The 27,465-nt window shown below is 41.9% G+C and overlaps 1 protein-coding gene across 2 annotated transcripts in view; it reads left to right on the top strand.

The window, feature by feature from the left end:
- SLCO4C1 (solute carrier organic anion transporter family member 4C1) overlaps positions 1 to 27,465 on the top strand; it is a 662,960-nt gene that overhangs the window by 190,606 nt on the left and 444,889 nt on the right. For both annotated transcript variants that reach the window (XM_078675442.1, XM_078675443.1), the window contains one exon: positions 8,030 to 8,126. In XM_078675442.1, the coding sequence (XP_078531568.1) occupies positions 8,030 to 8,126 (97 nt within the window). The remainder of the gene's footprint in view (positions 1 to 8,029; positions 8,127 to 27,465) is intronic.

The following is a 27,465-nucleotide window of genomic DNA, read 5'->3' as shown; positions in this document are numbered from 1 at the left end:
AAAGAGAATTCATAAGAGAGGTCTTAGAGATAGAGAGGAGGTGGAAGAACTGGGCTGGGATTATTCAGCTACCCAGTTATTATCCCCTGATGAAACACACGACAAGGGGAAGTCTCCAAGGAAGAATCCAGGGGGTGAGTCTTTGCAAGTTAATGATGAGAAATCACCTGAGCCCTCTCTCTCTCAGATCCTGCAATCTCTCTGAGTATTTCAAGACAAGGTTAAATCAGATAACTGCCAGGCATGACGAGCCTCTCAAAAATTAGAAGGATCGATTCATAAGATTGGGAAAACATGCACCGAGATTTCAGAAAGACTAAACATGATGGAAACATGCACTGAGGTACTAGAGAACGCCGTAGATACTCTAAAGGCCCAGGCTACATCACAGGAGAGTGCTCTGAAAGATGTGATGTGGAAACTTGAGTAGTTTGAGAAAGATCAGCGGCGCAATAATTTGATATTGCTAGGGATACCTGAAAATTGTGAAGGCAGCAATATAAGACAATTCACAATCACCATGTTGAAAAGTGCCCTAACTGAACTCGCTCATTGGGACTAGGACAAGGAAGTCCAGCGCATTCATCGATTCCCTCTAACACCTGCAAAGCACCTATCTAATGATGGAATGCTACCCCATGCCATATTGTTCTACTTCAGGAATTTTTTATTACGCCAGGCTTGGTATGATTTGGCCAGACATAACATTAAAAGGAATTTTGCCAAACCAGATTTTGCACATGCTACCGTGGAGAGGAGATGGTGACTCAGACAGCTCATAACTCTTTTTCAGAAAGCTGGAGTTGTAGTATTCTTGTAGAACCCAGCCAGGCTGAAAGTTGTTTTTCATAGCCAGAATTACAGCTCTACCTCAGAAATCCAAGCTCAGAATCTACTAGATGACCTCTCAGCGGGGGTTGTTGGGAGAAAAAAAATAATAATAAGCAGGTTACATATGCGAGAAAGGAGATGGCTAGAATGGTTAATCCCTTCAAGTAGGGAGATTATTTTCTTATTCTTTACTTTTTTTGAGGTTTAAACACGTATTAGAGCACTGGTGGAGGGGGAAGGAGGAGGAGGGGGGAGGTGTGGTTCAGACACCTTCACGCAGGCTCACGGTTGAGCCTGGTTGCCTAAGATGCGGTGGTGGGTGGGGGTGAGGAAGGAGTGGGGGATGGCTATCCTCAGACAGGGGTTTAAAGAAGGTGGTGCAACAGAGTTTTGTGATACAGACACTACCATAGTCAGAGTAAATGAAAAGAGGGAGAGATTGGCATGGTGGGTTTGTTGGATAATGATGGGATATCAGAATCAATGAAATGATATAAACTGTCATGGGTAGATTGAGAATTTTAACTGTTAATATATGTGGCCTCAATGATATCAAGAAAAGGCAGAGGGTAACGGTTAGACTGCAATCCTTTGGGGCAAACATCATATGTCTCCAGGAGACTTATATTGAAGGATCACAACTACATGTGCTTAAAACTTTGGGTACAAACTGATCTGTGCAACAACGCAGGGGGCCAAGGTTCAGGGTGTTGCTATATTGGCTAAAGCTGGTGGGATGCAATATTCTCAATCTTGCTATGACAAATTTGGGCGGTGGGCAATTACAGAATGTCAATATGCATGGGGTACAAATTGTCACATATATCAAGGTGCACTACTCTTGCCCATGTAGTGCAAAACAAATGTAACAAGTTTTTTTACTGATGTCATTGTTAAACCATTTTTCCAACAAATAATTGTGAACTGATCATTTCAATGTTATAGCTAATATACAGAAGAAAGAAAAAAGAGAAGAAAATAGCAGTAATCAATTTAATTTTCCACTTATCTTCTGTATAATACAATTCTTTACAATGCATTCACAACATTATGAATGCTACATAAGGTCTTTCTTTGCCATGTTCCCAATGCATTTCTGGAATCTCTTCTTCAGGGGAACTCTGTGATAACAAATAATACATGCTTTTTATCTTATTGTGTGAACACAACTAAAAAAACATCAAAAATATACAGACTTTTCAGGTTTATGCCCTTCACCGTGTTGTTTAGAGTGACTTAAAAAATAACTGAAAGATTCCTTCATGGACATCTGTCCATCAGCTGCATCATGGCTCCCTTTCAGTGTGACTTATGGATGATAAACATGCCCCTAGTGCATTGCCTCCAAAACATGCAACTTCGCTCCCTGTGCAAACAAGTCTCACATACCCTGCCCTGAATTGACCTCACCTTTCAAATATGTGAGTGTATCTATGAAAAAAATCAATTCATGAATAATTATACATTCTGAGCGACGACCCGAGTTTAAGTTTTTAGAACAGACCCAATTCTGCCAAACACTTACTACAACTGCCGTGCCTCGATGACATATGCCAAAAAAGATAACGTCCGGTGTACTCGCTCAATCTATCAAGAAAACAGCGATTTCAAGGACTTTTTTAGCTTGAAACCTATATTTGCACATTAACGGTCTTAAAATGTAAAAGAACTTTTGAAAAAAGACCAGAATCAGCAGCTAAAATACAAGCATCAGGCATGTGAAAATGCTACAACTGCAGTCACTGCAGCAATGTGATTGTTGGAAATATATTCACACATTCACAGACTGGCAAGAAAATACATTTAACTCCCACCTCATATTGCAATACAGAGATGGTAGTGTATGCCATTAAGTGCCCATGTGATCTTGTCTATGACAGAGTCTGTACTCATTAGTTGGTTGATTAGTTAACATGGCAGGTCAGTGTAGCACACAATAGAGGAACTTTTTGTCAATTGTTTACCCACAAGATATGCAGTATTAAGCGCAGGAGTGCAGGTTATACCAAAAGTTTGAATGGGTCTCAAATCGACAATATGTACTTTATATGGGAATATTAGTGACAACACCAATGTATTTGATAACATCTCTAATGAACTCGCGCATTGGTCCCTTCCGTTGATCCTATGTGGGGATTGTAATATTCATATACCTAGTGACTTGTCACTAGAGGCGGGATATAGATATCAGGGGAGGAAACCAAAAGTGTTTCTGGCCTTAAGGAACCTATGCCTGACCCATGGGTTGATCGACTGTTGGCAAATGATGAAACCAAGTGACCCAGGGTATACTTTTTTTCCCCACATATGACTCATGTCAGACGAAACTAAATGTTTGTCTCCAACATGTTGTGCTCGAAATGTAGAATAGAAAAGTTACCACAGGTTTTATCAGATGACAACCCTTTAGCTCTTAATATAGAAATGGAAGCGGTCAACCCAAATGTGAGAACCTGGACCTTCGAGAGATCAATGTTGTCAAATGAGGGGGATTGCAGACATATGAGAGAATGGATTCCCAAGGTTTGTGGAGGATCATCTGCGAAGCACAACAACTGAGGTGGTATGGGATGCTCTGAAAGCAGGGGTTAGGGGGAAATACTGACGTACTCTTTCAATTGTAACAAAGAGGCTAAACATCTATTGGAGGTGCTGCCGGAAGATCTGGGGACAGCAGAAGAGAGACTGATTAGGGCTATACATGAGGGATGGGAGGTGGATCTTGAACAAAGATGTGTGGCTTTAAAACCAGCAAAGTGTTTGAAGTGATGCGGTATACGATGGCGCCTCCAGTCGTACACGTGTATGTAAAGCGAGACCAAACAGTGAATGGTGCTACAGGTAAGAGGATAACCTAAAACACCCAAAAATGACCGAAGTCCTTGATACAATAATACAGGTAGCCTGTGCACACGTAATCCTCATTAACAGTAACAATGCACCTGAAACACGAATAAACCACACAGACTAAAACGTCAATCCGACTAGTGTTATTGTTATGTTCATGAGATACTTGCAGCATCAATACTGGTAATGAGGATTACGTGTGCTCAGGCTACTTGTAAAGATGTGTGGCAATTGCTAAAGCTGCCTTTATGGATATATTAACAGACAAAGCAATAAGTAAGGCGAAAACTCAAAAGTAAGTGGTGTACGAACTAAGTGAACAGGTCGGTCACCATCTGACAGTCCACACTAAACAGCAAAGTACATTGAGTATAATACGAGAAATTACTGACCCAGTATACGGTCGGACAACCTAACCTGAAATATTTTGGGCAGCATTTCGGAAATACTATCAAATACTATGTAAAGCTAGGATGGGGGAGGATCAGAGTAAGATTGAGGAATACCTGGATCTAATCCCTCTCTTAAGATTGGAGAAAGAAGACCAGGACAACTTAGACTGTCCGCACAGTTGAAAGAGATTCTACTCTCTATGAATAGCCTAGCTAAAGGGAAAGCGGCTGGTACAGATGGTATACCAACCAAATTGTATACTAAAAGGAATAATCTATAACCTATTCACTCAAGTATTTAATGGTGGTGGCCTCCGGGTTCATGGTCTCTGGCGAAGATAGTGGTCTTCTTAAAAAAAATAAACCTTTGTTACAATTGGGATCATATCACCCTATCACACTGATTAATGGTGACATAAATTCATCTCGGATCGCCAACATGGGTTTATCCTGGCAGATCTACCATTGACCATATACAAAGAGTGATTACTCTATTTGACATCACCATTGTTGCAGGGGACCCTATGCCACTCATTTTGTTAGAGGGTGAGAAAGCTTTCAATAGGGTCTCCTGGCAAAATCTATGGACGGCTATTTCCAGAAATGGCATTAGGTATGGCTTTATCAAGGCAGTACAAATGTTATATACAGAACCATCAGCATTAGTTATGGTCAATGGTGCACCCTCAGAAAAATTACTAATCTCCAGAGGGACCGGACAGGGGTGCCCTTGCTCCCCTCTCCTATTTGCGGTGTTCATAGACCCCTTTATCCGAAGGTTAGAGAATAATGCACTAATTTAATCAATCTGGTTTCAGAATTAGCCGACTAAGACCTTGGCCTATGCCGATGATATTGCATTGGTTACATCTGATCCAAACACCGCCGAAAAGATAATTGAAGATGAGACTGAACTTTTTGGGCAGATCTCCGGTTATGCTCTCAATCAAGACAAAATACAGATTGTGCTCAACGAAAAAATCACGATGACAGATAACCGGGAAGTTGAAAGAGCCACGTATTTGGGTGTCAGCATAACCTCTAAACTACACAATTTGGTTAAGAACAACACGGAACCCTTAATGGAGCATCCAAAAAAAGATCTTGCTTGGTTGAACAACTTCTATTTATCCATTGGCGGAAGAAAAATGATGCTCCTCCTGAAACCTTTATATTTTCATTAGGGCAATATGTCTGGAATTCAATCCACAATGGCTTTAAGCAATAGAGCATATGTTTTCCAGGTTTATATGGGCATACACAGGACCTCGTAGAGCACTTAGGTTTTTCATTTTACGAAGGGAGAGAGGTGGCTTTGCTCTCTGTAACCTGAAATTATATTATTGGGCTACCACACTAATTTATGGCAGGGAGCTGCTTAGGATAGAAATGGATAACAGGCCAAGTACTAGGGTTCCCTCACCATTGGAACTTATGTTGGGGGGGGCAGGAGAATATCTGTTGTGGCAACTGCATGATAGTTTTTACAAGAAAGTTTTTTTAAAACTCTGGGTGGTATACACAAAGTACGAAGTACTGTATGTAAAACCTTAGGAATTGGTATAATATCCTTTTATACACCTATATCAAACAGCCACAATCTCCCCGAGATATTTGGAGATTTTTATATAAATAAATGGATTCGGGCCGGGATTGTCCAGATTGGCTGTTTTTTCCTCTTTAGGGCTTAAGTCTTTTGACAAAATGAAAAATGAATATAATGTTGATTGAAGGGATTGTTTTAAGTTTGTCCAAGTTAGGGGCTTTCTTTGGTGAAAGAGAGGGGAAGGAGTAAGTTTCAGAGAGTAGAAATCATTGAAAGCATAGTTAGTGATAAAACTGAAACTACTGGGGAAATCTATGGTTTCCTCAATGCTGCTATATCCGACAACCAGGATAAATGTTCTTTAAAATGGCAGACCAAATTGGGGATTTCAGCTGAAACGTTTTTGTACACTTATGAATTATCACAATCTCTTTTAATGTCCACTGTGTTGCAAGATAGCCAAATGGGGATCTGGAAAAGGAACAGTATGCACTTTATAAGGCTGATATCATCCATATGTTTGCATCCTCTAATGTATTACAAAAACTGATTTAGGATGTCTCGGATTTCTTATCAGAAGCATTAAGAATTGAAATAGAAGTATCAGAATAGAAAAGTAATGTTAGGCACGGCAGGTGCAAATCGAGAGAGGAATAGACATGGATTGATTTTTTTTAGCAATGGCCCTCTTAAGGATTTGCATCACCTCTGCCTGGTTGGATTCAAGGCCTCCGGCCTTTCAATAATGGATTGCCAGATTGTTAGCAACATGTAGCCTGAAAGTAGCCATATATAAACGGAAAGGGTGTCTTACATGTAAAAAAGGTATGAAATCTGGGATGCCCTATTCAAATGGATGCAAGGGCATAGCGGGTCATGAGAATCCATGTATGTTTTTATCATTTTTTGTATAGTTTTCTTCGCTTCTTTAGCAAATAGTCGCACATGCCACTTAAGAAATGCACTTGCACGTTTCTTGGATATTACTGGAATTGAGTTGCACAGGATTGTATTTGAAAAGTTTATACTCTTGGGAAGCCTATCTGTATTTAATGATGAATGATAATATTTATTGCACCTGATGAATTAAGTGTTGTTGTTTTACTTACCTGTCTTTGGGGAATGGGGATGGAAGGGTGGGGGGAGTTTACATGTAAAACAAAATGAATAAAGATAATTTTTTTTAAAAAAGGAACTTAATGACCAGACATGACCAAAATACTGAACTCGATTTAGTATATTTATTATATCAAAAATAGAAAAGAAATAAAGATCTATTTTTTTATCACAGATTTTTAGTATTGAAATATCTTATCATGGCTAGTAGTAGATACAAATAATTCATACATCCTCAATCATACTATCGAGAATTATTCATAGTGTAATTTGACACAATTATATTCTCCTTTTAACATTTTATTCCATCATTGCTCTATTAACATTGAACATTTCCAATCATTACATGGAAGGTATGACCTTCTACATTTGATCAAATTCCATTGTATCTTCAGGAACTAGCTTTTTCATCATATCTGTTTTTTGACTTTCTCTTTTTTAAAATATAGAGTTCTGTCAAATTACGAGGACTGCAAGAATTAATCTTTTGTCAAACATCATGGCTATGTGTTCTTCTCTCCTATGTGCATTTTGGCTAAGCAGCCTTCATCAGGAAGCCATGTACAATTGAAAAGTCCTATAATGTCCAAGTAACCTTTGTTTTTTATATGAATTTCTAAGGTTTTTTCTTTTTTTCCCTTATTGTAACCTCTAATGTTTGCCACGGCAACCACCACCTCCTTTTATATTTTTATGGCCACATGACCCCGGGCCCTGGCCCACCTGGCGGCTATAATGTAAACAAGTGCAGGAGACCGTGCTTGTATTTGCCTGGGATTCATGACTTCACCGCGATTACTAAGCAAACATTCTTTTAAAAAGTGCTTTTTTGCCATGGCGGGTCCCCATTGTTCCAGGCACTACCTGTATAAAAAGATCCCTAAACATTATTATGCCACTTGATGCACTGGAAGAAATGCCCTGTTCTATGACTAATGTTTCTTGAAGTTGACTGTTGCTACCTAAATATTTGAACTTGGTCAGCTATCGGTAGCCCTGTGTTAGTCAGGGCTATGATTAGTGTTCTGCCTTTTATATTAATGCGACTAAAGCAAAGCCTATTTTTATGGAGGTGTACTGTGCTTAGCATACTCTGCTTTGTAGCTTATGTGTGTGTGTATTAAATACTAATTAAATTGAATTAAAAAAACAATCTTAAACCGTATAATGTAAATAATTTTCAGATACTGGATTAATGTAAGAATTATTTATGTGTGAACAAATGTATGGCCAAAACAAAATGCACTATTTGTGACTGGGAAATTATGGTTAAACATTGTTCATGTCTTCTTCACAGGAATCGGTTATGGAATGTCAGTAGTGGGCCCTGCTATTGGCTATGTGTTAGGTGGACAGTTACTTAACCTTTATATTGATTTTGATCGAGTTAAGAGGTAAGTCCTGCTCTTGCTCTTCTTTGTGTGTCAATTAGAATTGTAAAAAGAATGCTATTTTTGCATACCTGTTTTGTTTACTTTACCTAAATCTTACCCACTCAGTAGTACAATGTTTGAGAGTTTTTTTTAAAGTTTAAAAAGCTCTACTTAAACAATGCAGCAAGATACAGAAGAAATAATAAAATCTCTGTAACAAGCAAAGATGATGCCAATGTCAACAATAGAATAATATATAAAACAGCTAACATGAATATTGACCATATGACATTAAAGCTTTTGTGAGTTTTCTTATTAAGAAAGGAGCTGTGATAAAACCTAGAAAAAGATAAATGGAGAGAATAAAAGTACAAGAGTTAGAGTGTGAAGACCAGGAATGAAAGAAGATAAATGTATGTGGTAAACAATGGAGAAATATGGGTAAATCAAGTAAATAATATACCAATATTGAGGTCCGAGAAGTTCAAGGTGGTTGAAAATACATAGCAGTAACAGAAGATACACATAGATCATTTTCGGAGACAACATTCAAATAGGTAATTGTTAGAAGTCAAGATGATCCCCTATTGACAGCAATGTCTAATCTATGATGATAACATACTGCATACCACCATGCTTTAAAAGAAATATTTGAGGAACATTTCCATGTAATCATTATTTATTGAAAGGCAGTGGCAAATAAAATGTCAAACAATTTATTATGAACTAGGGTTATATCATTGGGTTCAACTAGGCTGCCTAGACATATGGAAGAAACTTTGAAGGAAGATTGAGTATGGAAAATGAACTCAATTTGTCTCCATACCTTATGCAAGAATGCCAAAGTAGAAAGAAAAGCATGTGGGAAATATCATTTTTGGGTTTAGCACAAGATCTACAGATGGTAGACATAAGTGGAGACAGTTTCATAAGCAACAAGGGAGTAACATATAGTCTAATATATACGAAAAATAAAGTCTGTTTAGTATTGGATGTTTAGAGGTTTTGTACATTTTTAGCCATAGTTTGTCCCATAAAAGTAGTCTACCAGGTAAGATCAAATTCCATCTCCCATTGAAGTTTTATGATAGATTTTGATCTTAGCAAAGGAGCAGTGGAGATAATTCTTTATATGAGGGAGGCTTTAGGTAAGGATTTTGAAACCTAAAACAACCAAAATTGAGTTGCAGAAGAGACTGGAGAGCTATCAAAAGAACACAGAGCATCTAATACTAAATTTCCTAGAGGTGTGAACCTAGATTGAAATGACTTAGGGAAATGAAAACGTGACTCAAACCGAGGAAAGAGGATCATCATCCTGAAAGAGATCCGAAACCCATATAATAGCTTAGCCCCTTGAAATGAAATGAAATGAAAAAGACTCTTGTATAGCGCATGGCTACTCGGGAGCATCCCAGCGCTTAGGAAAGGACCAAAGGGGAATTATAGTGCAGAGGGCCAGGGCCAGAGGCTCTAGATCGTAGGAAAGAGCCAGGTTTTTAACTTTTTCCGAAATGCGACCAAATTGGGCTCCTGACGAAAAGAAGGAGGAAGGGAGTTCCACAATTTTGCTGCATTGTATGAGAAAAGACGGCCACCAGAGCGGGACCTGTTAATTCTAGGGATCACTGCAAGATTCAGATCATTGGATCGAAGGTTTCTGAGAGCTTTGTATGGTCTGACCATCCCATCTAAAATAGGAGGGCCTTTCCCATAGAAAGTTTTATGTGCCATGCAAAGTGTCTTAAAATGAATCCGCTCCTTCACCGGAAGCCAGTGAAGGGCGTTCAGCGCGGGTCTAGCTGAAGAGCGATGGCTGGTGCCCGTTAGCAGTATTGCCGCCGAGTTTTGAACGATCTGAAGTTGCTGGGTCACCGATGCTGGAGCTCCTAAGTAGATTGCGTTGCCATAATCTATCCTAGAAAGAATTAGTGACTGGATTAGAATTATTTTGGCTTTTTCTGGTAATTGAGGGAGGATTTTGCGGATTGTCTTTAATAGGCCAAAGCAAGTGGCCGCTGTTTTTCTTGCCTGGGGCCTGAATGACAATTCAAGCCAAAAGCCAAGGCTCTTAATCTCAGTTTTAGGAGTGGAGCCAGGACCCATACAGAGGGGCCAGGATATAGAGTTGTCAAATGTGGCCCGCCTTCCGAGTAAAATCAGCTCAGTCTTTCCGCCGTTCAGCTTGAGATGGGACAGGTCCATCCAGCTTGCGACCGCTTCCAGACAGTTGCACAGATTCATAGGAAGATGTTCTTCCTGATTCAAGGAGACCACCGGCTGGATGTCATCTGCGTAGCTTACCAGTTGGATCCCGAAAGGGGCCACTATCTCTGCCAGGGGAGCCATGTACACGTTAAACAGTGTGGGGCTGAGGGAGGAGCCCTGCGGCACCCCACACTGCAACGGAACCGGGTGGGAGCAGCTGTTGTCCGCAAACACCTTGAAAAACCTATCCCTGAGGAAAGATTCAAGCCACCTAAGGGCCTTGCCCTTGACTCCGATGTTATTAAGGCGAGATAGGAGGATAGGGTGATTAACCGTATCGAAGGCGGCGCTGAGGTCCAGGAGGATGATGGCCGCGCTGCCACCTGCATCCAAAATCCTTCTGGACTCCTCAACCACCTTCAACAGAGCTGTTTCTGTTCCTTGACCCTTCGGAACCCTGTTTGGGATGGGTGAAGCAGATTGTGTAATTCTAAAAAAGAAGCCAGTTGGTTGTTGACAAACTTTTCAGTCAATTTACTGATACCTGGGAGCAGGGAAATGGGACGATAGTTAGAAAAATCACCTGGGTCAAGGTTAGGTTTCTTTATCAAGGCGTTGACCACAGCCATTTTCCACTCTCTAGGGACCGTACCTGACTCTATAGAGGAATTAACCAAGTTAACAATAGGTGTGCTGATGACAGGCAGGACTGAGTTTAGGATGTTCATTGGGGCGGGGTCAAGCGGCTTGCCACTCTTTATGGCATTCAGAAGAGGGGGTAGGAGATCTACCTTGAGAAGAGAAAAAGCAGAAAGCTGAGGAAAAGTTGAATTGACCGAAGTAAAAAACAAGGAGTGGGGTTCAACAGATGATGTGGGAGAAGCGTGATGAGGATCTTTTGAATTTTAGTGGCAAAAAAGTTTGCCAGTTCTTCACAGCGGGCGCCTGTTTCATCTGAGGTGGGCATCTGAGGTGGGCATCGGATCAGGGGCTTTTAGCAGGGACTTTACCATTCTAAACATCTCTCTAGGGGCGTTTGCGGAGGTCTCAATTTTGTCTGCATAAAAAGTAGATTTGGCGGTAGTTAGAGCGGACTTATATTTCTTTATGGCGGCTCTATATTTACTTTTCTTCACAGGATTGAAATCTTTCCGCCATTGCCTCTCCTCCCGTTTACACTCTTGTTTAAGAGTCCTAAGTTCCAAATTAAACCAAGGTTGGTTAATGGAGCCTTTCTTTTTAATAATCGATTTTTTGGGGAGTACGCTGTCTAAAGACTGTTCTATCCACTGGTTAAAATCCCTATTTGCTCTATCTATGTCCCGGTTGGCAGAAGGTTCAGTCTTCTTCAAGATATCTGACCATTCATGGAGCTCAAGTGTGGGCCAATGTCTAGCTAATGCTCTGTGGGAGGATGTAATTGGACTGGGGCAGGGCACCTTCCAGGTAAAAGGGATTACCATGTGGTCCGACCATGGGATCGGATAAGGGTCATCCGTAATTAAACCTGGGATGTTCGAGAAAATAGGGTCCAAAAGATTCCCTCTAGAGTGGGTAGCATGTTGGACTTTTTGACTCAAATCGTAAGTCCCCAGATCTTTAGTCAGGTCTGTAGCAATGGAATCATGTGGACTATTAAAATGGAAGTTCAAGTCCCCCAGCACCATAAAATTGGAGACTGTACTAGCCAGGTCCATTACTATTTCAACCAGTCCTTCATGGAATTGCCCTGGGGGGCCAGGAGAACGATATATCAAGAGCCCTGAAAATGAGGTTTCTGGGGATAGTGAGATGGAGAAATGTGCACTTTCACAGTCTGAGATAGAACTATCTAACAAACAACAGGCTATATAATCTTTGTAAATAATGGCAACCCCTCCTCCGACTTTGAACACTCTGTCCGTATGTTGTATCAAGTATCCAGGCGGTAAGGCCTGGACAATATCGGGACCAGAGTTTGGTCCCATGTTTCAGTAATGTAAAGTATGTCGAGAGCCGTACTGTGAAGTAAAAGGGAGATTTCAGTGGAATGCTTCGGCAGTGAGCGACAATTTACTAATGCCATTTTCAGTTAGACCTCCATCTTCCCTCTGATTTCAACCGGCTCTGTTACTTTGAAGGTGCAGTACTGGCATGAGAAACAGCCTTGCACCAGATCTAAAGAGTGCCGACATGAGAGAGATAAGTCGCCTTTTAAGAGCAGGAGTGCCGAGCGAGAATAGGTAAGTGGGAGGTTAGTTGGTGAAGCAGGGGTCCTGGTCCCTGGGCCTGACCGTGCGCGAACGGGCGCAAACGGGCTTACCTCTGGCACACCTCCGGCGCGATTACGGCATGCCCACTGCGCGCAACCGCTGCTCGTTTCTATGACAGGTTTAAGTAGGCTTCAGGCGTGGCCGCCGGAGCACTAGAGCGCTCCCTAAGATGGCGCCCGAAAAACGTCGCTTTCTCCTCCCAAGATGGCGGCTAAACAAGAACTGCACGGGCAAATGACCCGCTCAAGTAGCGGTGAGCTCCACAATTATAGTGCAAGTATGCGCGCTATGTGAGCAGTAAAAGCAGGGGTCAAGAAATCAAGTAGAAACACAAATACTAAAATAGGGGAAATGGTTTTAAAATCACCAAATATCACGCTATATTAAAGCAGAGGGCACGAGTGGCCTGGTGCGCTTAATACACCTAGGGGTACCTTATCCAGGCTGACCCACCTGTACAAGCGCCTTAAGGGTTTTCAGTACATCTGTCTGTTATGAAATTTAATAAACTTGTGTACCACAGGGGCATCTGCAGAAAATTCACATTAGAAAAAGAGTTTGAAGGAGAGTGTGATGATAATGATGACAGACATGTTTAAAACACTGATTTATTAATTAACAAGGGTTTTGAGAAAAATAAACAATTTCAGAAAAAGAGAAGGGCACAAGTAATGATTCATCAATGTTGAAGCCTTAATAAGGAAAAAAGCAGAAGTGCTCTGTCGTAACCAAAAAGAAGCTTGACAACGACAGAAGGCTTTATGATATTGATGAAAATCAGGAAAATGAACCTCTTTCTCCCTTTTAGAATTTTTTTAATGTGGTCAAAGAAACACAGGAGCTTTTTCCCTTCCATAAAAAGGTAGCAACAAGTGAGTCATGCTTCTTGAAATACAGGAAGGGGATTCCTACCGGAATCATGGAATGATATGGAGAATAATTGTTGAAATCATCAACTTAACTGCATCTAAATGACCCCACCAGGCTTCAAATAAAAAATTCCCACTAGACAGTAAGGATTCAGATTCAGGCAAAGCTTCTTTTAGATTATTTGTGAACTGTCTCAATGATGGAATTAATAAACCAAAGTCCCAAATATTTGATTTTAGAAATAAAAAACAAGTAAAGCCCCAAGATTCAAAAGATTGCCTAGGACAATATTAATTTAAAGTAAGGGCTTCAGTCTTATTTTAATTAATTTCATAGTTGGAGACAGATGAGAATTGGGGACATTCATTCAATAGAGTTTGTAATGAAATATCAGGATTAGATATAAAAAACTAAATATCATCAGCATAAGCTTCTAATTTTAAATGATGATTCCCACTTTGAAAGCCCCAAATTAGCAAATTATTCCAGACTCGAGATAGTAGACGTTCCACAGCAAGAAATAATTGTAGATGAGAAAGAGGGTAGCCTTGATGGAAACCTCTTTGGAGTGGGAAGTAGGGAAATGCCATGCCATTTACTGTCATGGAAGCTCTAGGGGTCAGATGTACGACCCTTTTTTCACTCGCAAACGGAAGATTGACCCATTTGCGACCGCAAAAAAAGGATATGGCATGCACAAATGCTATTTTGCGAGTCACTGACTAGCAAAATAGTGTTAGCGACTCTCACTATTAGGAACGGGCGTCCCTTCCTAATAGCGAGACTGACTGCCATGTACTATTGTTTGCAGCCGCATTTACGGCTGCCAAATACCTACAGTTTACCACGTACTTTAAGTAGGTGGTAAACCATTCGCAAACAGGAAGGAGTTCCCTGGATCCCTTCCCATTTGTGAAAGGGTAGATACATATTTTTCAAAAGCAGGCAGTGGTCCCATGGACCACTGACGGCCCTTAAAAATTGAAACTGAAAACTTTCATTTTTCTTTTTTAAATGAATCCCGTTTTCCTTTAAGGAAAATGGGATGCATTAAAAAAAACTGCCTCATGTAAAAGGCAGCCCCAGACATGTTGGTCTGCTGACCCCAGCAGGCCAGCATCCCTGGGAGTTCTAACCATTCCCAATGGGGTCGCAAATTGCGCTTGCCTCATGAAAATTGATGAGACATGCAATTTGCGACCCCATTGGAAATCGCTAACAGTCTCTGACACTGTTGTACATTGCATTTTGCAACTCGCAAAGCGACGCAATTTGCGAGTCACAAAATGCCAGCATCATACATCTGTCCCTAGTAGATTTATATAATTAGTATATACGAGAGATACATTGAGGACCAAAGGCATGCCAATCTAGAGGTGAAAGCCTAAAGTTCATGCTAATTTATCAAAGGCTTTCTCAGCATCAATCGTGATTATTGCTAACAACTAAAACAAAAGAGAGGCTTTACCCAGATGGTCAAAAAATATGTGTGCATGCTTATCCTTGATAAATCCTGATTGCTCTTTCCCAATTAACATAGGTAGAAAGGGGTCTAAGCGCAAGGCTAATATTTTTTGCAAACATTTTATAATTAACATCACTAAGAGAGATGGGTGCAACAATCTTTACAATGGGTAGGATCACTAGCCACTTTGTGTATGAGAGTTATAGATGCCTCCTGAAAAGTGCTTATGGTAGTAACAGATGAGCCAAAGAACTGGTTTAACTGTAATAATTTTGGTATTAGAAGATCAGAGAAGTTATAGAAAAATTCAAATGGAAAACCATCTGGTCCAGGTAATTTACGTTTCTTAAGTGTGGAAATAGCACGGGTAAAGAGATATTTGCTTCTAGAGGAGAGAAATATATGTCTCTATTCCTAAGATGGCAAGACACCCTTACATCATTAACAATATTAGCTGGTTGAGGCACAGCTTCTGGTGTATATAGAGACCTATAAAAGTGTACAAATTCAGCAAGTTTCTTGGGTGTTGTGCAGATGATGTATCTTGGTTTGTTGTTTCTTAACCTTCAAATATTTAGCCAAGAGCTTTCCAACTTTATTGCGACCCCCATAGTATTGTGCACAATTCCCAAGTAACATGGTGGAGGCAGCATGTGTAAAGATTTCATGAAATTGAAATTTGACTTTAACTAAATCTTGAATGATCACATTAGATGGAGCTCTAATGACTTGCTGGGTGCTAGCAAATCCTTATATTCTTTGAGAAAAAGTGAATTTTTTGTCTGGCTACATAGTCAAATATGAATCCATGAGCAGCCACTTTAAATGTGTCCCACAACATTGGAATAGAAAGAGTAGGGTCATTATAAATTTAAAAATTCTCAGTCTAAATTAAGTGAAGGCATAAGAAAATATACAGTCTTTCAATAAAAAGTTATTGAATCACAATCTGACACTTAGTTTGCTATCAGGAACCAAGTCCAAATTGGTAATGATTGGAGAATGATCTGAAATCAGAATGGACCCAATTCACTTGAGCCAACATTTTGAGCACATATATGATCCAATCTGGATAAACATCTGTGGACTGGGGAGTAAAAAGTATAATCTTGTTAGTTGGGGTTTGTAGGAAAGTGGATAAAGTAGACAGGGTTATTCATCTTGTGATAATACCACAATCACTGATAGGTCCAGTCAAGTCTCAATAAATGAATCCTTGCTCAACCCTTGGTAGCTTAAAAATGAGCAATCAGGCTTACCTTTGGAGACAGGTATGTGTAAAGCATTTAATTTCACCAAAACAGTAAATAAGTAAAAGACACAACACAATAAAATCCAGCATCAATTAATAAACATAGAGAATATTTTTATCTTTAATATGACAAAAATCTAATGTAGGGAACCAGAGACATGATTTTTTAAAGAGTAAATACAAAATTGTGCATTCTAACGCCCATAAACTTAAATTGTCTCTCACATCTATCTGGTCGCACTGGATTGAGACAAAGTCAAAGTTTTAAGCTGACCGCAATGGAGTGTGGGTTGGATAGGATTGGTGCTAGGTCCCATTCAGATGTTTACTTTCGGACTTAGGCCGTGGTTTTGAGTTTGGCAGCCTTCATGTAGGACCGCCACTGCGGCAGTCCCAAGAAGATTGACAAGCCTGTGGTGAACCAGCCCGCCGGATGCAGAGTTGAATCCAGGGCTGGCAGTGCGGCAGCCGCCATTCCACGGCAGTGGGTATGTTTGGGAGAGCTTAAGCAGCATACCATTGCCATGACAGCACCTCCAGTACGTCCGTGCATGGTGTGGCATGCACCATGTCATGCATGCCACACAGTGCATGCTTAACTGTTCACTTTTGTGGGGGCACATAAAGTGCCGTCTGCACGCATCCCTGGATGGCCGATTTGCCCCAGGGATCTGATGGGGGCCCCTTTCCATACCTTTCCTACCAAGCAATGCATGGTGGGGTCCCCGCCATGAAATGCTTGGTGGAAAGTCAGGTCGAAATCTGATCAGCAGTAGCAGCATAGGCACAACCACGATTCCCACCTGCTTTTCTACATGCCGCAGGCGTTGGCAGCGGTCTTGTGGCAGTCCCCCCACCACCATCACTGTACTGCATTCGGACCACTGGGGTGGTGATGGTCGGACTGCCACAGCGAGTATAGCATTCCCAGGGCCGCTGTACTCTTAATAAGGCCCTTATTTTTTTTCTTAGAGATTTTCTTTCGTTGCCGGGCTCGTCGCCATGTCCTCGGGCTTCTAAGACTTGAGGCAGTATGTTGCCTCAGTGAGTCCCTGGAAGTATCTGTTCTTGACGTCGACAGCATGGTCAGGCCTATTCTTGAGTTGACGATAGCGGTTTGACTCTTGACGTCGAGCCGGTCTCCTGGAGCTTTTCAGCAAAACTTTGTAGAAAGTATACAAACTTTCAGAGTTTGTTCCTTGTTTGTTCCTTTGGGAAGAGAAGTGTCAAGCTGCAACATCCAAGTGTTCAGAGACTCTGGATTGGCTCTTGGGGGCTAGGACTCAATCACCCACAATGCATCTGCGCAGACCATAAAAAATACAGTTGCAGCTCGTCAGTTGGGGTAATCCTCTCTTTGGGCTTGCATGTGACTTCTTCCAGAAATGTTTTACCTGTTGCTGATCAGGGAGTCCAATTCCTTTTCCTTTGAGGCAGACACAGACTTTTCTTTGTAGAGCCTTGAGAGTGCAGTAGGTTCAGTCCTTTTGAGTGCAAGGCTTTTGTGGGTTGCAGTCCAAGGATTTAGCATGGCAGACCTTCTTCTTTTTTTGTTTCAGGCAGTGTTCTGAGAAGCTCCTGCAGCTCTCCCCTTTGTATCCTCCATTCTGGGCTTGTAAAAGGGGGTGATACCCCAACCAATATAAGTAAAGTTACTTCTTTCTGCTATGACCACTTCCTATAAAGTGTGGACTATGTTTGACCCAGAATCAAGTCTTCTCCAAAAATCAAAATGGAAAAATCTCTCATAGGTATGTGTGCGTCTGTGTGGCCCAGCCCAATGCTGTGGTTATCATCACACTACATTCTCCTTCCGGCCCCTCTCCTAATCTAATTAGGGTGGAAGGTAGTAAATCATCAAGTTGAGGTACAAAGGATGCAAAAAATTAGACAGGATCTGTACCCTCAATTTGTTCTGGAAGACCATAAATACACAAGTTATTTAATTTATTCCTAATTTCCAAATCTTCTGATAGTCTCTTTAACAGCAATACTGCCTTTTTGGATATGTTTATTTTGCTCATATCATCTTGAATTTCACTGACTCTGTTCCACTTCCGAGACCCTCCTTTGTGTGAGAGAACATTTGTCATCCAACCTCTGCATGAGCTTATTTGTCTCTTCAACAAAATGATTCAATGTCTATGGTTTACCATGTGAAAGAGGGCCATGCTTAAATCTCCTAGTAGCAGAAGCACCTTTGATTTTGAGGAAGACAATTCCACAAGTTTTGGAATAGCAGAAGGAATCAGCTCACCGAAAGCTAGACCAGTAGCCATTTCATGCAGACAAAGTGTGGAAGTTCTAGGCACTCTTTGCTTTGGAACCAATTTAGATTAGTTTTTTTTAATCCTGCCCATACAAAGGTATTGGAGAAAACGTGGGAGTATAAATATATCCACTAAAGTGAAAATGTAGTAGTTGATAAATTAGACCAAATTCAAAATGTATTGAGAAAACAATTAATAAGTATACTGAAAAAAGTCACATGCCCCAAGTATGAGAGGAAATAAGGCTCACCACTGTGATGCTCTTGGTAAAACCAATTATATTGACACATTCCACAATAGCTGCAATTGCAGAAATACCAGCAAAGTGGCAGTAGAAGGTGTGAGGAGAAAGGAGGCATGTCGTCATTCATAGCAGCTCCGGGACTGTGAGAAAATGACTTTCACTCCTGGCGCCTGTGACGGGACTATCGACTGTCACTCATTCTGTCAAACAACACCACTGGCAGTGTAGGAACACTGATCACAGTGCATGTCTCCGCATCACCAAAAGGACGCCGCTGCACTGCCCCATCCTCCAGGAGCCCAAAGGTAATTCCTGCAGTATGAAAGAAAAGATGAGGTGTGGAGCTTGGTCGTCAGGTGGCCATCTTTGGTGGTGCCTGTTAGACCTCACATCTCTTTGCGTGGATTCCTCTGACATTTTGCTTCTGAACTCCTGTTTTTTACTATGTGCTGAACTTCATTTTTGGTGGTTTTATGACTCTGGGCACTTTACCACTGCTGACAAGTGCTAAAATGCATGTGCTCTTGTCGGTTAGTTCCTATAAGACCTAGATAGGATCTGCGCGTTTAGACAACATACACTGCGGGACTGGTGTCCAGACTAATTCCAGACACCCCCCACCGGGTATGTTGGCCTGTGTACCAGCTAGCTCGTAATGCCACTATAACCCCCTCTTACCAAGGAGCGAATAGTTATTGGCAACTATCGAACATGACAACCCTGAGCCCTCTGGACCGTGAAAACGATAATTTACTTTTCACTCAGTCACTCGTGCTTACGCTTTCTCAGAAAGATACACAGAATAAACGGTTGGGATGTTTTCAATAAGTATTTATTGAACAGCCGTTATTCTTGCGTAAAATAAGTGTACTGCAATTACCAGTAGACAGTAGCATAGATAAATGAGTAGCAGCACTAAGAAAGTAAACAGATGGTGGGTTACTACCATTTTGCTGAAATCATAAATATAGGCGAGCATATAAAATACATTACAGTAACATGGGTACTCCTATGATGCAGCCCTAACTAGATGTACCTAAGTGTAACTAGCATGTGTGTAGGTGTAAAGCCAAGAATCCCTCTAGGATTAAGCCAACCCCATTGCCTGAGGTGAGACTGCGGGACCCCATATTGGTCTCGAGTTGGATACCCCGCAAGGGATGTTCAGACCACTGTGAGCTGGAGTGTGCATGGAGGAACCTCAGCGTCTTGCGTCATTGTGTCGGCATGGAAGTTGTGATCTCCACTGACTATCTCAGCAAGATGTTCTACCTTGCGGTGCCTGTGTCAGGCTTAGGATGACATCGGGAATGAACTTTATACACAGTTATTGTGCAGGAGATGAGGGTCCTGCTGTGATTCGAAGAAACTAAGAATCCTCATGCATAATTTATGAGGCCAGTGTCCAGGGAAAAAACCTATGTACTTATGTGAGGTATTGTAACTGGGTAAAAGGTTAGTCCTCCAAATCTGTTATGTATGTAGTATAGGAGAGAATGTAGGTGAAGGGTTATTATGTTACCTAGCCCTTTTTCGGGGTACCTATGTGAAATATAACACTCTGTGTTTAAGATGTAATCGCATTTGGTTTCTCCACGGTTAGCCTATTTGATTTATTAATAAGTCCCTAGCACAGTGCACTGCATGTGCCCAGGGCCTGTAAATCAAATTCTACTAGTGGGTCCACAACACTGATTATGCCACCTACATGAGTAGCCCTTCTAACATGTCTCAGGCCTGCCACTGCAGGGTTTGGGTGTGCAGTTTTAAACCCTTCCCTGCACCGCGAATTCCGCCGCGGGGCGGGGGATAGGGGGTGGGCGTGGTGCTCCGGTACTTATGATGGCTCTACGCCATCATGAGCCACGGGCGACGTGTGCTCATGATGGCGTGAAGCCATCATGACCCTGCCCACTCATTAATTCAACCGCACAGGTGGAGAATTAGTGCCGTGTGAGCGGAGCAGCAGCAGCATGACGGCTCCACACTGTTATGAGCACACGCCGCCCGTGACTCATGACGGCGTGGAGCCGTCATGAGCACCCAAAGGGTTAAACTGCCATGTCGACCTGACAAGTTCACCTACTTGCCAGACTTAAACCTTCCCTTTTATTATATGGAAGGTACCCCTAAGGTAGGCCCTACGCAGCCCAATGGCAATGGATAGGGAGCAGTGAATTTAAAAGGTATGACATGGGCTTTAAAGTTTTACATGTACTGGCAGTGAAAAACTGCTACATTTGTTTTTCACTCAAGCACGGCCTATCTCTCCCATAGGTTAGCATTGGAGCTGCTTTGTATCACTTTGCAAGTGTAACTTCCAATTGGGAGCAGATGGAAAATTGGAGTTTGGTGTCTCTGGACTCACAATTTTAAAACACATCTTTTGGTGAAGTTGGTTTTTAAATTGCAGGTCTGAAAATGCCACTTTTAAAAGGTTGGTGTTTTCTTACTTTAACCATTCTGTGCTTCCGCCGGTCCCTGAATTACATGTCTTGGTTGGATGACTTTTGGGCTTTGTGAATTCACTCTAGTCGGTCACACACAAAGGGAGCTGAGGGGTGCCGTGCAAATTCTGATGGCCCATCACCAGGCAGATGGATCTTCCTGCGCTAGAGTGGTTGGAGGTGTTGACACTTGCTCCTGAATAGGGCAGTTCCTGTACCTTCACAAACAGCTGCATACTCTTCTGCAGTGTGTCTGGAGCCAGGGCCAGGAGGGGCAGGGTCTTGTGCACTACAAAGGCCTTTCTTTGAAGTCTCCCTACTTCAAAGACTAAAATGGGTTTAAGTATCGGACCTCTGACGACACTTCAGGACTGAAGACATTTTGCCAGGAAGAAGAGCTGTTGTGCTGCCAGGAGGACAGCCACTTTGCTGCTTGCTTTGCTGTGTTGGCTTGCTGCTTCTTGCCTCGGAGTGACTGCTGCTTCTTGCCTCAGAGTGAGAGGACTGGACTCTCTACATCCTGCTTCCTTAGGTTCTCCAAGGGCTTGGCTGAGGTTGCCTCCTGTTGCTAAAGTCTCAGGGTCATCAAGGATTTTACCTGCGTGTTGCTACAAGCACCTGGGCTCCTCTTCTGTGAGTCCAGTGGTGCCAAACAAATCCAGACCTGTGCCATTGGAGGTGAATTTGGTGCTGGAACCAAGAAATCGACATATCGACTCCAATTGTTCAGTTCTGAACCTGGCACATCCCTGCAAATTTAATGCATCGTCGCTGCCTACACCAAATCCATTCCCCCCGCTCACCTAGTGTGTGATGCATCAACCATGTCTTATATCGCAGCCCCGACTTTGCCACAGCACCTCTGAAGAACCGTCACTGTGTGTGTCTTAAGCACTGCCTCACTGAAGTTTGTACTGCGGCAACTAATGATGGATGGAATGCTGAATAAATCAACCATTCTCCCCCAGTCAAGAGATCTGGGTTAAATTAATTGTTCTATTGCTCACTAAGCCACCAAACCAGTTTGGACCCAGCCATATGCAAATCAGTCGTGATCCTGCTCCTCATGGCAACCGACAAGCCCGAACTGCCAAACCAGGTCCTCCCTAGACCATAAACAATCATTCTGGGACTGATTTTGGGGTATATCACCCCTGATCAGCCAGGCTAGCTTAAATCCAGTGGCTCAGTGAGCACGGGACCCACACCTGGGCATACCCATCCCACTTAGGATGAAAAGTGCTGTGGCAGAAATGATGGACGGAATGCTGAAAAATTCAAACATTCACCCCCAATAAAGAGATCTGGGTTTAATCCATTCTTAGTTTGCTCACTAAGCCACCCCAGTCTGTGACGCATCCCTCCGACTGTGACGCAGCCTCGGCCCAGCGTGGCTTCTTGGCCGACGCAATGCATTAAAAGCACAGCAGTTTGGCTTGTCACCGTAGAATTGAAGCATTATGCTGTTGACATTGACAGTGACACATCCTCGATGTTTCATCACCTTCAGGAACTGAGGCCTCGCACCATTAACTGACACATCACCCACTCTGCACATTGCATCTTTCCCGGACGTTAAAGATTCAATGACCTTGCACCACCTTAAGGAACTGTTGCATCACCTGCATCCATGACACCTCACCTCCTCTGCACCACTCATCATCTTCGATTTCTGATGCATCAAAGGTACTGTAAGTGAGTTGGCATGACTCCTTTAGCCGGCCTGTAATCCATTGTGGTCAGACTGAATGTTTGGAGTCAAGCACGACCAGATTACCCCAGTTGGAGCTATTGGCTTCTAAGAACTGCATTTTGATTTAATCTTTAAAAATTCATATCTTGACTTGTTTATGTTGATTTTTTGTTGTTGTGTTCTTGTTTTACTCAGATAAATACTGGTTATTATTCTAAACTGGTGTGGAGTACTTTTGTGGTGTCTTCACTTTGTTACTGTGTGTGTATGTGTACAATACTTTACACATTGCCTCTTTAGTTTAGCCTGACTGCTTTGTGCCAATCTACCAGAGGGTGAGCACAGGTAAACGTTTAGGCCCCGATTACAATGTCGGACGAACTCAGGCCCGTCCAACATTGTTTGGGAACTGGGACCGAACAACCTTGTGTCGTCGGTCCAAACCCAGCAATTAGGATGCAACCGAACACTGTTTGGTCGCATTCCTATTCTTTACAATGGGAGCATGCATTCCGACTGGCATGCATGCTCTCGTTGTAAAGCGCTGAGGTGCAGGTCATCCCTGCACCCTATGGCAGACACTTCAAGATGGTACAAACTCACTGATTTCTTTGAGTGGTTAACTTCTTGGCGCTCACAGGCTGCCTTAGAAAGAGAGGTAGTCTTAACAATATCTGTCACATAAGGTAGTCCGAGTCAAGATGATAAATGTAGTTTGAGCATGAGCTGGGGAGGTAAAGTAATTTCTTATAAAATCCATCCTCCAAAATTTGAATTTGAGTTACCAAGACCGTACCCCTTACACATGCCCTCTAAGTTGCTGCTGATAGTGTCTTTGCTTGGTATACCTTCTAAATTATTGTAAGACGTTTTGAACCTAACCTTTTGGCAAAGCTCATGATGGCTTCCATATTCCTCTCCACCACTAGGGATCTGTTATTTACCATATTTGCCCAAGAATGTTTTTTTCTCAAAGTAGACCTTTAGGTAAAGGAAGGAGTCTACAACCTCTGATCTCCATGAGCCCATCTCAAAGTATGATATTCTTTTTGACACAGGCATCCGTGCTTCGAGAACAAAGGACTTAGTTTCACTTCCCCTCAAAACACAGTGAGGACATGAAAGAGGCATAAGCAGTTATTAGTCATTGAAAGGCCACCCCCGTTCTGGCTACTAATACTGCATCATTGCAGCCACGGTCGTTAGTAGGAGTTTCTGCAGGGCGGTGACGTGGGGAGGGGCAGGGTGGGGGGTAGTAATGTATGGATTACGGAGTTTAACAGGTAAGTAAACATATAAATAAATAAAACGAATTTCGTTGCGCGCGCTGCATCCTATTTGGTGATGCAGTGCATGCAACAAAATTTGTTTTATTTATTTATATGTTTACTTACCTGTTAAACTCCATAATCCATACAATACTACCCCCCACCCTGCCCCTCCCACTCCCCATATTACTGCCCTGCAGAAACTCCTACTACCGACCGCGGCTGCATTATTGGCGTATGCAAGTATCAGTACAATTAAAGACTCAAAAGCAAGGACATCGGGAGTTGCTCTTGAAAGGGCTGCCTCAATACCGTTAGTGTATAGGGAAAATAGGAATAGAGCAAGGACACATCCCTGCCTAACGCCCCTTTGAATCTTAAATGAGTGTGTACACTCCCCGTCTTTACCATATCTGACGTGGGCGGAGGCGTTGGAATGCATTTGATGGATAAAAGTAGTTATTGCTGGATCCACCCCCATCATATCCATTATATCCCAAATTTGAGAGTAGGAACGCAGTCGAATGCTGCGCTCAGATCCATAAATGTCATATAGATCTGGCCAGGCTTGGCTCTAGCATATTTGTCAATGGTCAGGGTTACATTGAGGCAGTGGTCTATTGTACTTCTACCACTTTGGAAACAATGCTGCGCCTGCATCAAGATGTTCTTCTCATTTGTCCACCCTTCCAACCGATTAAGCAGTAAGTGCCCCATGAGCTTTGTCGTAGTGTCCAGCAATGAGATGGGTCTATAATTCTGGGGATTATCTTTATGACCCTTTTTATGAATAGGTACAATAATACTTGTTTTCCATTGGTCTAATGGGATAGATTTTTCTATTGTATTAAAGACATTAATTAATAATGGGGCCCATACATTTTGATGTTCAAGAAAGAGATTAATGGGGACCCCATCTGCGCCCGGGGCCTTTCCGCTGGTCCACTTTCCCCATCCACTTATGACCTCCTGGTCGTAAGGCTGATCCCAGTGCTGTCATTGGAGGCGAACATCGGCTCAAAATGGGCCACCCATAGATCTTCACTAACATGAGCATCTAGTGGGATCAGTACTATTTTTAATGTAGGGGGCATTGATCCCCTTCCAGAACTCTTTACAGTTCTTAGAAGCTGCTGCTACATCAAGATTTTCCCACCCTTCTTCTCTTAATTTCCTTTCTCTTGCCTTCCTAGCCATCACATAAACCTTTCGAAGCATCTTAATCTGGTCCCTGTCTCTGTGTTGTTCTTTGAGGGTCCAGTGCACATTTTTTTATGATTTGGAGCATGCATGGTTGAACCATCACATTTCTCGTAATTTTAATCTAGATTTGAGACGTGTAAGAGCCATTTATTACTTCTGCAAGTAGGTTCTCAAAAAGGGAAGGTAATTAGTTAGGGTTGCTCTCGAGTTCCAGACATTATACGACCAGCTGCATTTCTGGGCTACGATTTAAAGGACCATTTTTGCTTTATCAATTTGGTTCCATTTTAGTTGATAACCGTTTTTCCTTGCCAAGATTGGTTTCTCAATTTTTTGTACTATCTTTTTGTTTTTTTCCTCTACTAACATTAAAATTAAAAGGATTGCGTAATCACTAAAAGTTGAAAACTAGGTGTCTATTTTCGCAATCCTTCCCCACATGGAGCCTGATACTATTGCATAGTCGATAGTAGACTCATACTCATTACGGGTAAAAGTCTTGTAGAATCTCCTTTGCTTATATCCACTCTATTTATGATTTTCAGATATCTTCCATAAAGCAATCTATTGAAACTGTTCCCGTAATCATGGAGCGTGAAATGGTAGATTGGCTCTCCTTGTATATCTTCTAGGCCGCAGATATTATACAGTTTTTAATTGCATGGGTGCGCATTGAAGTCACAACCCCCAAAAAACAAAGTTCCCTTTTCCTTCCGTTTTTTAGAGGTAAAAATTAGTGTCTTTCACACCCTCTAGTCTGTCTATACAGGATGTTTTCATATAAAGTGTAGTCTTAGACAGGTTACCAAATATTACAAAACCATTTTACAAAACACATTCATGCAGTAATTCTCAGTTAAACAAACCCCCAAAGCAAGGAATGTGCTGGTTACCTATTTTATTTACCAGTGAGTATTTCTATCATCATTATCTGATACAATTCAATAAAAACACTTCTTTGTAACATTTATTAAAAAAAGAATTTACAATACATAATATACTTAAAACATTTTTTTAGGAAAAAGACTGTTGACGCGGCGTTTCGGTGTTCGAAATGATCGTCACCTTCTTCAGGACAACAATTTCAAATGTTTAAAAACATCTGATTAAAAACAGTATAGAGCCTCAATCAATCAGCTATAGTAGTTGATGTCATCCTTCCATATTTTTGGATAGGAGTGTAGAGTAATACTAGATTAAAGTAGTGTGAAGCCTCAATCGACCGGCTGCAGGACCTGATAAAATCCTTTTTGAATATGAGTGGATTAATACTGGATTGGTACAGTGTGAGGCCTCAATCAATCGACCGCAGACCCTGATAAAAATCCTTTAGTATTTTTTGGATAGAGATGTAGGTGGGTGCTCAGTATTTTTTATGGTGAAATTTATACAGGACAGGCTCTGGATAGTTCTCATGGGGCCTCTCCTGTTACCTCCCTCTCTTGTGCTCGTTGAGGATGGTTTTCCCCTATCCGCTTTTTCCTCTCTTTTCGAGATTGTGTAGTATCCTTTATTAATTTGCAGGACCCTGAATTGGGGGCAAGGGTTGTCTTCTGTGAGCATCCGTCCTCGAGGTCCTTCAGTCCGCATTGAAGTCACCCACCCGCACTAAAATAATAGCTTTCTTCCCATGAGCTCTAATAATTTTGTTTCACTCTGAGTGTAGAGAGCCAACCCCTGACTGTAGATCACCAAAGTAGTTATTATAGAAGTTTAGTAAAAGAACATCCCTGGTCAATGTCCCCCTCTACCAATAAAAAAAGGAATTGTGGACTCAAGGTCACACATTTTTGGATTTTGATTGGGAAAGTGTTCGAAATTAGGGTTAACAAACCTCTTCTTGCTCTGCCTGCAGGAGATGGTACTGCATTTGTTTGTTACGAACAAAACCCATCTATGTAAATGTGTTCAGGCGAGCAATTCCCCTGAAAAGATAAGATGTCCTGATTTTGCCAAAATGCTAGCCAGAGGGTGTTATCCAGTTTTGTGCCAATACCTGCCAAGTTTCAGGAAGCTAATTTCAAACCAGGTTTATGATTCCCACTCCGATGGTTAGGGGCATAAGAATTTTCTTGTTTGGATGCTAGGGGTCCCTTCAGTGTCTCTTCCTGTGTCTCTTGGCTTGGATATGGAGTTGTTAGTCGCAAGCCTCAAGATCTGTGAGCATGGCACTCACTCCTAGCCTGCC

Source organism: Lissotriton helveticus, chromosome 2_1 (assembly GCF_964261635.1).
Source record: "Lissotriton helveticus chromosome 2_1, aLisHel1.1, whole genome shotgun sequence".
Taxonomy (NCBI): domain Eukaryota; kingdom Metazoa; phylum Chordata; class Amphibia; order Caudata; family Salamandridae; genus Lissotriton; species Lissotriton helveticus.
The sequence above is the reverse complement of the archived record's forward strand: the minus strand, read 5'-3'. Positions and strand labels throughout refer to the sequence as shown.